General features: G+C 34.4%; 1 protein-coding gene across 1 annotated transcript; it reads left to right on the plus strand.

Moving 5' to 3' along the window:
- The first annotated feature begins 1,003 nt into the window (after positions 1–1,003).
- On the plus strand, positions 1,004–10,340 carry LOC121416627 (retinol dehydrogenase 14-like). The gene is made up of 9 exons (XM_041610109.1): positions 1,004–1,227; positions 3,184–3,269; positions 3,631–3,716; positions 4,744–4,815; positions 5,457–5,598; positions 6,141–6,364; positions 7,355–7,511; positions 7,782–7,908; positions 8,951–10,340. Exons 2-9 carry the CDS (start codon positions 3,185–3,187, stop codon positions 9,039–9,041), a joined length of 984 nt encoding a protein of 327 aa, XP_041466043.1. The 5' UTR covers positions 1,004–1,227; position 3,184; the 3' UTR covers positions 9,042–10,340.
- Positions 10,341–10,765: the final 425 nt, after the last annotated feature.

The raw sequence follows: 10,765 nt of genomic DNA on the forward strand, positions 1-10,765 counted from the left end.
GATCCGTGTAGCTGACGTGTAGGTCCGTGTTGCTGACGTGTTGGTCTGTGCTCTGCCGGCATGGTCCGTGTAGATCTGTGTGACGCTGCCGTGTTGATGCCGTGTTTACAGTCATCCAGGGCAAAACTATCCCGGACCTCCCCGGATCATGTCGGTATTGCCGTGTTGATCCGTGAGGATCCGTGTTTATATGTGACTGGGGCTTAAGCTGTCGATAAAATGCAAATATTTCATTGTCTGGAGGTCATGATTGTGTTGTATTCTTAACCGATTGTCAACAAGGGCTGCTTTGTCAGTCATCAAGTGCTTTTTCACAATAGATTTTCTATGTTGTATAATCCGCCCCGTCGAATTTTACGAAAAAATCCTATTGTGGAAAGGCGAGGGAGTGAGAGGGAGAGAGAGAGAGAGAGAGAGAGAAAGTTATGTATATTTATATGTAGAGGGGGGGGGGTGTATAGTGAGGAGAAAAGGGAAGGGTATACAGATAGCTTGTCTATGATTTTCGTTTTGTTTTGTAATTGTATTTATTAAATCATTTAGTTCAAAATCATAGTAACGGTTCATTGCAAAATATTACAATGTCACTTAAGTCATTGTTCACATTAGTCCAATAATTATTCATAATACAAATAATTTTACAAAATATCATAGTATTTTGACAAATTTATACAGGCGGATATTTTTCGTAACAAAAAATTAATATTGGCCGTTTATAAACAATATAAGTTCACCAAATCTTGGTTTGATAGTTGCAGAAAAGTCATTGGTCCGACGTTAATGAAACTGAATAAATTTTATGATAAAATAAAAAAATGCGCCACTTCCCACTCACGCTAATATACCGACCCGCCCCCACACACACACACAGACCAGACACACACACACACACAAATGATAGAGCGTTCGGTTTTCAGTCGATTGCGTTAATGGTGTAACTCCATCGGTAATGACATCATGGTCATGGACATAATCCCTGCACGGAAAAGGCAAGAAGAGAAATTCATGCATATCTGTTCGTGTGTTCAAAGTTCACGTTAACAAAAGTACAATATCTTTTCTACTGTTGAGGGTATTCGACGATCATCTTATCATAATAACGACCTTAGAATGGTCATTATTATAATAATAATACGTGAAATGACTCGCGTAAACACAACGGAGAAAACCTTTCTATCGGAGCACACACGAACAGAGTTAGAAACTGCGTAACTGCATTCCAAAGAGGTGCGTACAGACCACTCTATTTTTTTTAATATGCAAGAATAATCGATTATACTACTGGATTATTATATGATTTATATTGCTAAAGTTACACCAACGAAACACCAAACCAGCAGCTGGTATGTCATTGGAAGTATTATAATAGCTTTGGCCGGCCCGGCCCAGAGTCTATTTCGCCTGTGCAACTCTAGTTAAATGTCTCTACTAGTGTAATCAAGAAACAAAATAAATTGAGTAGAGTGTATGGTGTGCATAAACTTGAAGTTTGGCAATAGAAGGACTAGGGGAAGGGGGGGGGGTATTCTGACACTGATTGTATGATTGATTGATTTATTTATTGATTGGATGAGTGATTGATTGAGTGATTGATTAATTGATTGCATGAATGATTGAGTGAGTGAGTGATTGATTGAGTGATTAAATGAATGATTGATTGATTAATTTATTGAAGGGGGGGGGGGGGTATTCTGACACTGATTGTATGATTGATTGGTTGATTGATTGATCGATTGGATGATTGATTAATAGGATAACTGATTGATTGATTGACTGATTGATTGATTGGATGATTGATTGACTGATTGATTGATTGACTGATTGATTAAATTGATTGATTGAGCGATTGATTGAGTAATTGATTGGATGATTGATTGGATGAATGATTGATTGAGTGATTGATTGGATCATTGATTGGGTGATTGATTGATTGGATGATTGATTGATTGATTGGATGATTGATTGATTGGATGATTGATTGATTGGATGATTGATTGATTGAGTGATTGATTGAATGATTGATTGAATGATTGATTTGATGATTGATTTGATGATTGATTGATTGAGTGATTGATTGATTGGATGATTAATGGGATGATTGATTGAATGGATGATTGATTGGATGATTGATTGATTGATTGAATGAATGATTGATTGGATGATTGCTTGGATGATTGATTGATTGATTGGATGATTGATTGATGGGATGATTGATTGATTGATGATTGATTATATGATTGATTGAGTGATTGATTGATTGGATGATTGGTTGATTGACTGACTGACTGATTAATTGACTGATTCTGATTGACTAATTGGTTGATTGACTGATTGATTGAATCTAATTCGCTTCAAATTTTCAGCAATAAAACATAATACTATGTTATATAAAATGTAAAACCGGTGGAACGATGTTGGAACTTCCTGTAAAGAGAAAGTTCTTATAAGGTTCCCTGAATAAATGAACAACTTGACATCTTCATATGCAACACAATATATATGTATGTATATATATATATATATATATATATATATACATGTGTGTGTGTGTGTGTGTGCGTGTGTGTGTCGGTGTGTGCGTAAATAGCGTAAATTTGCATTGGCAGCGTATGTGTGACTGACAGAAGTAGAGAGGCTGCGAGATGTAGCAAAATGTTCAATTCCTTTAATTTCGAAGCTTTCTATCAATTTTATTGGTCTTTGTCAGGGCTTTGGAGACGCAAAATGATAAAAATCATAGGCAAATAATAACGAAAGTGATTATGCATCTATTGATTCAATTTTTTGATATTTTATTTCATTTGTTTATTTATTCGATTATTTGCTATGTTCTTTTTTTGGGGGGAAGGGGGGTGTTATGTTTTAACCATTCATTCGAGGGCCAAAAAAAAAATCTTAAACAACCCATTTTAAATTCAATATTTAATTATCAATAATTGAGGCCTGGATGTTTAAAACTGTAAACAATTGTTTAAACTGTATAGTGTAAGTTGTTTAAACAACTACTGTGCGATTCACATAGTAGACAGTGTTGTTTAAAACATTTTTAACAGTATTTGTTCTCGACTGACCTCTACTTCAGCCATGACAGTATATTGTGTCCTCTTTAAAGTTCAGGTGCTATTGTATAATAAAAAGTTATTATTAATGTACTAAAAGTAGTGTTTATATACTCAATCCTAGGATGGGAGGAAGCTTTGGCACTCCGCCTCGGTTACCCGACATTGACTTCGGAGGGAAGACCGTAATCGTAACCGGTGCAAATACAGGTAGGTTATATAGGTTACATTTAATATTAAAAGTAGAAACTCAAATTACTCTTTACACTACTTCGGAGCAAAGACCGCAATCATAACCGTGGTCAAACACTGGTAGGTTATATGTTTGAATTGAAAGCTCATGATAATGCTGAAGATTATTATCGATATGACAGTTTAAGTTTGAACAATTATATATATATATATATATATATATATATATATATATATATATATATATATATATATATATACATATATACATATATGTATATTTTGTATTTCAGTCGAATAATTTTCTGTTGCTCCTAAATACAGACGTGTTCGCCCAATTCAACATATTCAATCAAACTATATTTTTCTCAAAATAAAGGAATCGGCTATGAGACTGCGAAGGCGCTTGCCCAGATGGGGTCAAAGGTCATATTAGCGTGCCGTTCTGAAGTAAAAGCAAATGAGGTATGGATTAGTAGTATGCATGAATTACATTTTCGTTGCTATTCATTTTCGGAATGGCATCCTGTACAAGAATTCACAAACTGAAACTAAAAGAGCTGAAAAGAAAAGTGGTTCCTGTTTTCACTGACATAATGTTTTTAGGTTATTTTTTTTCATCACAATGCAAATATATATTATATATATATATATATATATATATATATATATATGTATATATATATATAAATGTATATATATTCATAAAGGTATATAAGCGTTAACACAATATACACTGTAGCTTCGATGCGGGGGGGGGGACTGGGAACAAAGGGCGTTTCATTGAACGATTGATTCTTCCCTTTGAAACTTTTGTTTAACTACTCAAAACTTAGAGCTAGCATGCATGAAATATTTATCAGTCCGTAGGATTGAGTAAATTCAGTAGAATACCGTAGAGACCACTCTCTCCAAAGAAAACTAATTAATTAATTAATAAGTTATGTTCCTAGTATATTTGAAATACTATACTAGAATATAGCACGCTTAAATAATACACCTGTGCACTCAATGATTGCATTTACAAGACTGATTTACTCAGGGCCATTTCAGCATCTTACTTGTAGTATCTATACAGTGTACTACACTGTAAAAATTGTGGTGTTAAAACTGACACCAATTGGTGCTAATAGAGGACCAAACCCTGAGGTGTTAAAATTACACCTTAAAGATTGAACATAACACCAAAGAGTGTAAATGTAACAACCAAAGGTGTTGTAATAACACCTATAGGTGTAAAACTAACACCACCAATTTAACACCGGTGTAAAATAACTGGCGTGGTCCTCTCTGTACATCGGTTAACACCACATTTTTTGCTGTGTGTAGAGGTGAATACAAAGAGTTCTTTGTCAGGGGAGATGGAAAGCAGGGAAGCAGTAGAAGTGAAAGATAAGAGATGAAAGTATTGTCTTAGAAACGAGACCTATGCAGTAAGGTGAATATCTCTAATAAATACTAATTTTCATTACATTTCTTATTGATTCGACAGGCCTTACAACGAATGAAAGACGAGCACGGCAAAGAGAAATCTTCGCAGAATGACGCAAGGATATGTATCAAGGTTGTAAACAACAAACGTAGAGGGCGTTACACACGGCCAGTGTGTCGGCCCTCTACGTTGGTTGGTTGTAAATACAGTTTGTTGTTCACTTCAATTGCCCATTTCATCTCCGATACAAAGTTAAGCGAAATTACCCGGTAGTTCTTTGTAATGACCCAATTGTGTGTCAATGGAGGTGAAGATGATCTTTTAATTAAATCGTAATTAACTGTTTGAATGGGTGCACCAAAGGTTAAAGCCCGTCAAATAAAGCTTTGCGAATGGGTCAGTATTGTTAATATTTTGATATTTCAAGGTTAAAATTTTCTTACCGTTAAAATCCAAATATCTGCGTTTTTCAGTCGTTACATTGCTGTGGCTTCTAATGCAGTATTTTGATAGTGTTGTTAAATTTTATCTACAACCACCCCTTTAGCATTTGTTTGACTAATTTATTGGTTGGAATTAAGAAAGTTAGAACAAACGATTACATCCTGATTTATCCCGTCATTTTGCTTGAGCATGTTGAGTAGGGGTTAATGGTTAAAAACGCCAATTATTCCATTTTCACCAGGCGCCCGGTCGAAAGAAACTGTGAAATAAATTGTTCAATTTATCAAATAAAACAAGGTTTTTCAATAATTTTTTTTTCACATAAACAGGCAGAAGATCTGGATGTAGAATTCATGACCCTTGACCTCGGGTCATTAGCAAGTACTATGACGTTTGTCGAGGAGTACAAGACTAAGGGATATCCTCTCCACGTGCTCATATGCAACGCTGGAATGGGATGGGGACCAGATGGTACGTGTTAATCGCCAAAATCGCCATCCATCCTTATTTTGAATTTATACAAAGCAGTGATGTGGAAATGGGAGATTTGATGATGCCTTAAAAATACCATTTCTCTTGTGCGATTATACCGATTTTATCATATAAAAATGCAATATTCAAAATGTAGTTGACGAGTTGTAAACAACTATCCACAATACACAGTATGTACGTGTTCTTTTCCTGAAGCCCCTGCATAATACTGATATAATGCTTAAAACCATATTTAGTTTTTTTGTAATTTGAAATCAGATTTTGCCGAAATCTTAAGCGTGCCGATTCTTTTTTAATTTTCTTCATCATATTGATTGATATTAATGAAATAATATCATATTGTTTTTTGTAATTATCAGGGAAGTAATCGATTCGCCCCTAATTCAATCAAATCTGCTACCGTGTGACACGTCCGTGTCCATTCCTCTTCCAGAGCCGACTGCAGACGGATTCAAAGTTTACTTCCGGGTCAACGATCTCTCATAATTTCTCTTCTTATTCTTTATGTACTTCTCTTTCAGAGCCGACAGCAGACGGATTCGAGATTCACTTCCAGGTTAACTATCTCTCTCACTTCCTGCTTATACTTCATTTACTTCCGGTTATGAAGTCAACTGGTATCGATACACGGATTGTTCTGATATCGTCTTTAATGTATCGGAATTCAAAGTGGGATCCGAAAGACTTGCAATGCTTCAATGAGAAAGATAAGATGATAATTTATGGGACAACGAAACTATACCAGGCAAGTAGTGTTTTTTTTTTTAATAACTAGTTTCCACGATATCAAAATGGTTTCTCTTGAATTAGTGTTTTTTTTAGATACAATAGTTGGTACGTGGCGGTCAAGCGGTTAAGACTCTCGTCTTTCAATCTAAGGGAAAAGGGTTCGATTCCCAGCCATGGTATGCTTTCATTTAAAAGGAAAATAGGTTGATAGGTTGACTAGCTTAGCCGGGGGTAATAAAGGAGCGCCTTGAGCACCTAAAAGGTAGATAAACGTATGCCTTACAAGTTCTATATCATTATTTAATGAAAATTTATTTATTTATTTGAAATATTCAAAAGAAGGGTAGCTCAATCAGCAACAAGCTGGTTTTCGTTGAGGCCCTTTGTGAATAAACACAAATATAAAATATGGTAACAACGAAAACAATACATACACATGAAAATGGTTCGACAAAGAGCTAAATGTCGTTCTGTCTACTCTTCACCAGGTGGGTGTTTCGTAAAGCTGTTCGTAAGATAATAGCGACTTTAAGAACGACTGGTGATCCTGTCTTGTAAGTGGTAAATGGTATATTCATTGGCGATGGTTTGCGCGTAAGAAAGGATCACCAGTCGTTCTTTACTTGAAGTCGCTCTTTAACTTACGAACAGCTTTATGAAACGGCCCCTGGTATAATATCAATTTAGTTTTATATTTATTTTGTCTTTTTAACTTTCGAAAGGGGCTTCATAATTTTCCCAAGGAAAATTTAACAAGCCCCCCACAATAAGGTTTCACCCAATATAGAAGTTCATTTCTTCCACGAGAAAATTTGGCAAGCAAGCAAACAAAAATAATTAAAAATAAAAGATAATCACTTGAATTGCTTTTAGACTGTTTTTGAATAGGATTAGAGCATATGAGATGAGACAAAAATTGAAACTAGACGAAGAGGGTATATAGGAAAGTTAATTACCGGTTATTTATATATATATATATATATATATATGATATCTTTTTCAGTAGATCATGCAGATGTTCTGTCTGGCAAGAAGACTAGAGGGGTCAAAGGTCGGCGTGTTTTCGGTACATCCGGGTATGGTTGATACAGAGTTCAACGCACGCCCAGGTCAACCAATCACAAGAGGGAGCAGAGTTTTCCTGAGGGCAACAAAGTCATTAAGTACGTAGGTAATGTATAAACCCAGTGTCCTTCCAGCGTAAAACATCAGATAAGTAGGAGAGTAGAAAGAAGTAGCAATTATAGTAGTAATAGTACTACTATACTAGTAGTAGAATTCATTAAGTAGTAGTAGTAGTAGTAGTAGTAGTAGTATCTATAGTGTGCTTTTATTCAGTAAATACTACTCTTTCAGTTATTACATTACATTTTCTTCTAGAAAATAACAAATACTTGATATAATTGCATTAATTAATCTTTTTTTTTTTACAGGAATGATTAGGACGCCTTTCGACGGGGCTTTGACTGGACTTCATGCCGCTGCTAACCCGGCATATGATTCTAAAACGGCGCTCTATTTCGCGAGCTCCAGGCCGCGAAATCTTACTGCTTTACCCAGGTAAAAGGTGATTTTATGTTTAACCGATCTGCATGAAATACTATTCTTGAAAAAAAAACACACGCACGCACACACCCTCAAACAGAACAGATGCCGAAAAACATCAAGAGATATAAAATGAAACAAACATGCTTACATATCATTATGTATACTTCACCATAATGTCTTTTAAATCTTTATAGACTTGACAGGATTATTTGAAATAAGTATCACATTTTGTTCTTCCAAAACACCCCAACAAAAACGTAAAAAGAGGAAGAGAGAAAAAAAGGTTATTCTCATTACTTACGATGCGACTACTTTAGCTTCCTGAAGAGTAGTCCTTATCCGAAGTAACACCCAATTCGTTCAAATTCAGCACCACTTATTTTTTATAAAGTGTATTTGATGGGTATGGGCTCATTGCCCTCCCGGAAATTCAGTGCTGATATCATCAAAGATTATGTTTGTTCTTAGTTGACTCAAGAGCTAAAGAGGTAGGCCTAAAACGTACACCAAACACATATTAAAGAAAGAAAGAAAAAAATATATGCTGACGTTTTTTTCTACAAATACATGCTAGTCAATCATTATTACAGCTTTTTTGTAAAGTTTATTATGTTTATTTTCATATTCATAGGGCCGTATTCCGGAGTCACGTTTAACTACGACCATGGTCTAAATCTGTGCTAAAATTATGGGAAGCCAAAAATGTTTAAAAATGCTTTTATTGTAAAAGGTGCTGAGAAATATAACTTCTACTATAAGAGATGCATTACACAAATGGCTATCCATACATCCAGACCAAAAAACATAAAAAAAAAAAAACTGGCCAGAGTTTGAATTAAACCAGACTTTAGAATACAAGCCGCTATGTCCAGTTTGTTGTGGATCGTAATGTATATACTAAATAGCCTGCATATGCATGATATGCGTTTTCATCTGCTCAGTATGACGTCATACCTCAGCACTCATTTTTCTGTATTATTTGTTGCTGATATTTTGGGGGTGTTTTTTAAGGGCTTACCGTTTAATATTATAATTTCTTCTTTTTTTTACACAGAGACAAGGTAAAGCAGGAGCTTTTATGGGAATACTCTCTCGATTGTCTGAAGGATTACATCACAGAAGATGTGTTAAAAGAATTGAACTGAGTAGAGAAGACCTCCACCACGGAGTCCAATGCATTATGTGATAATAGGCCTAGTGTAATTTAAAAAAAGTAACTAAATATTTAATAATACGATTTCTTGAAAGTTTCTGTCCTTTGGGATACAGGGTGCTATCACACACACACACACACACATATATATATACACACACATATCGTGTGTGTACCCCCCCCCCAAAAAAAAAATGATAATAATAATTTGACACCTCAAAATTCCCAATTTAAGGAAAATTATGTCATGAACACATAATTATCATATACAGGAAAGTATGCTTTCCTTAACAATCGATACCATATTTATGTGGTATATTTTATCGCTTGGATGACCAGGAGGTATTCTTTGCAGAGATGTAAATTCGCCCCAAAGTAATGCATAACTACAATTAGTGAATCCAGATGTCGAGGACGTCATAATATTACAATGGTTGCATTGAAATCTATTTCAAAACATTTTATCTGTAATTTACATTAAAATAGTTTTACAAGCACATTTTAGTATCAATTCACAAGTTAATTTCATTGAAAAGGGAAAAGCAAATGTGTTTACTAACTCATGTAGGATTATAACATCATTGGCATCTGGATTCATTCATTGCAGTCATGCCTTACTTTGGCGCAAATCAGAATTTACATTACTCCAAAGAATACCTACTGATTATCCAAGCATGAAGATAAAACACATCGATATGGTATTGAATTATTTATGAGAAACTACATTTTCAGCCCATATATAATGATAATGCGTTCATGACATGTTTTTACTTAAATTAGGGATTTGTGAGGTGTCAATTTTTTTTCTACTCACACGGTACACACACATATTTATATACACACATACATTATCATTATTAACAACTACTAGAAATATGTATGCATTAACTATTTTTATTCTCACTGATATTATTCACCATAAACGATTGATCTCAATGGATACATCAATTTAGTTATGATCCAATGTGTATCTTCAATATTGACTTTCCATAACAAGAATAACAGCTTGTTTGCATCTTCTTTTGGATTAGAAGATTTTAAGCTTAAAATTGTCGAAACTGTATATTTGTAGGGTTTAAGAGGACTCACAAAAACTTGTAATATACGTAGAGTTTAAAATGTGTTATATGTATATATATATACATACACATACATATATGAAGAGTTTGGTTGCAAAAGAGGTTAGGTACACTTTGGATCATTCAGAGAAAAATTAAATCTTTTATTCTCACTTATTGCAATATTCTTATGAGAGACTGAATTGTCATGTTGTACTACCCTATCATGTGAACATAAAATTGGGTATAAAAGAATTCTGTCTTCCTTTTGTTTCTTATATTTTTTTTCAAACATTATCATTGTGAACCTAACCCCTTTTGGAAGCAAACTGAAATGAATCCAATCTCTTTTGAATAAAAAAGGTGATTTTTCTTAGCCACTTTTATTCACATTTGATGAACAATGGACCTAACCCCTTTCGCAACTGAACCCTTCATATATATACATATATATATATACTAATATTATTAATCCTGTCATTTACATGGAATTATTATGTCTAAAGTATATGTCGATATACTACTTTTCATCATAATACAAGTTGATTAAAGCTATGCCTACTAGTCTATTTTCCATTTGTTGAGAAGTGTTTAGCTGTGTGTGTGCGTGGATGTGGGTGTCGGTAGGAGTGTGTGGGTGTGTGTTTGGGGGATGGGT

The sequence above is a fragment of the Lytechinus variegatus genome, chromosome 6 (genome assembly GCF_018143015.1).
Source record: "Lytechinus variegatus isolate NC3 chromosome 6, Lvar_3.0, whole genome shotgun sequence".
Taxonomy (NCBI): Eukaryota; Metazoa; Echinodermata; class Echinoidea; order Temnopleuroida; family Toxopneustidae; genus Lytechinus; species Lytechinus variegatus.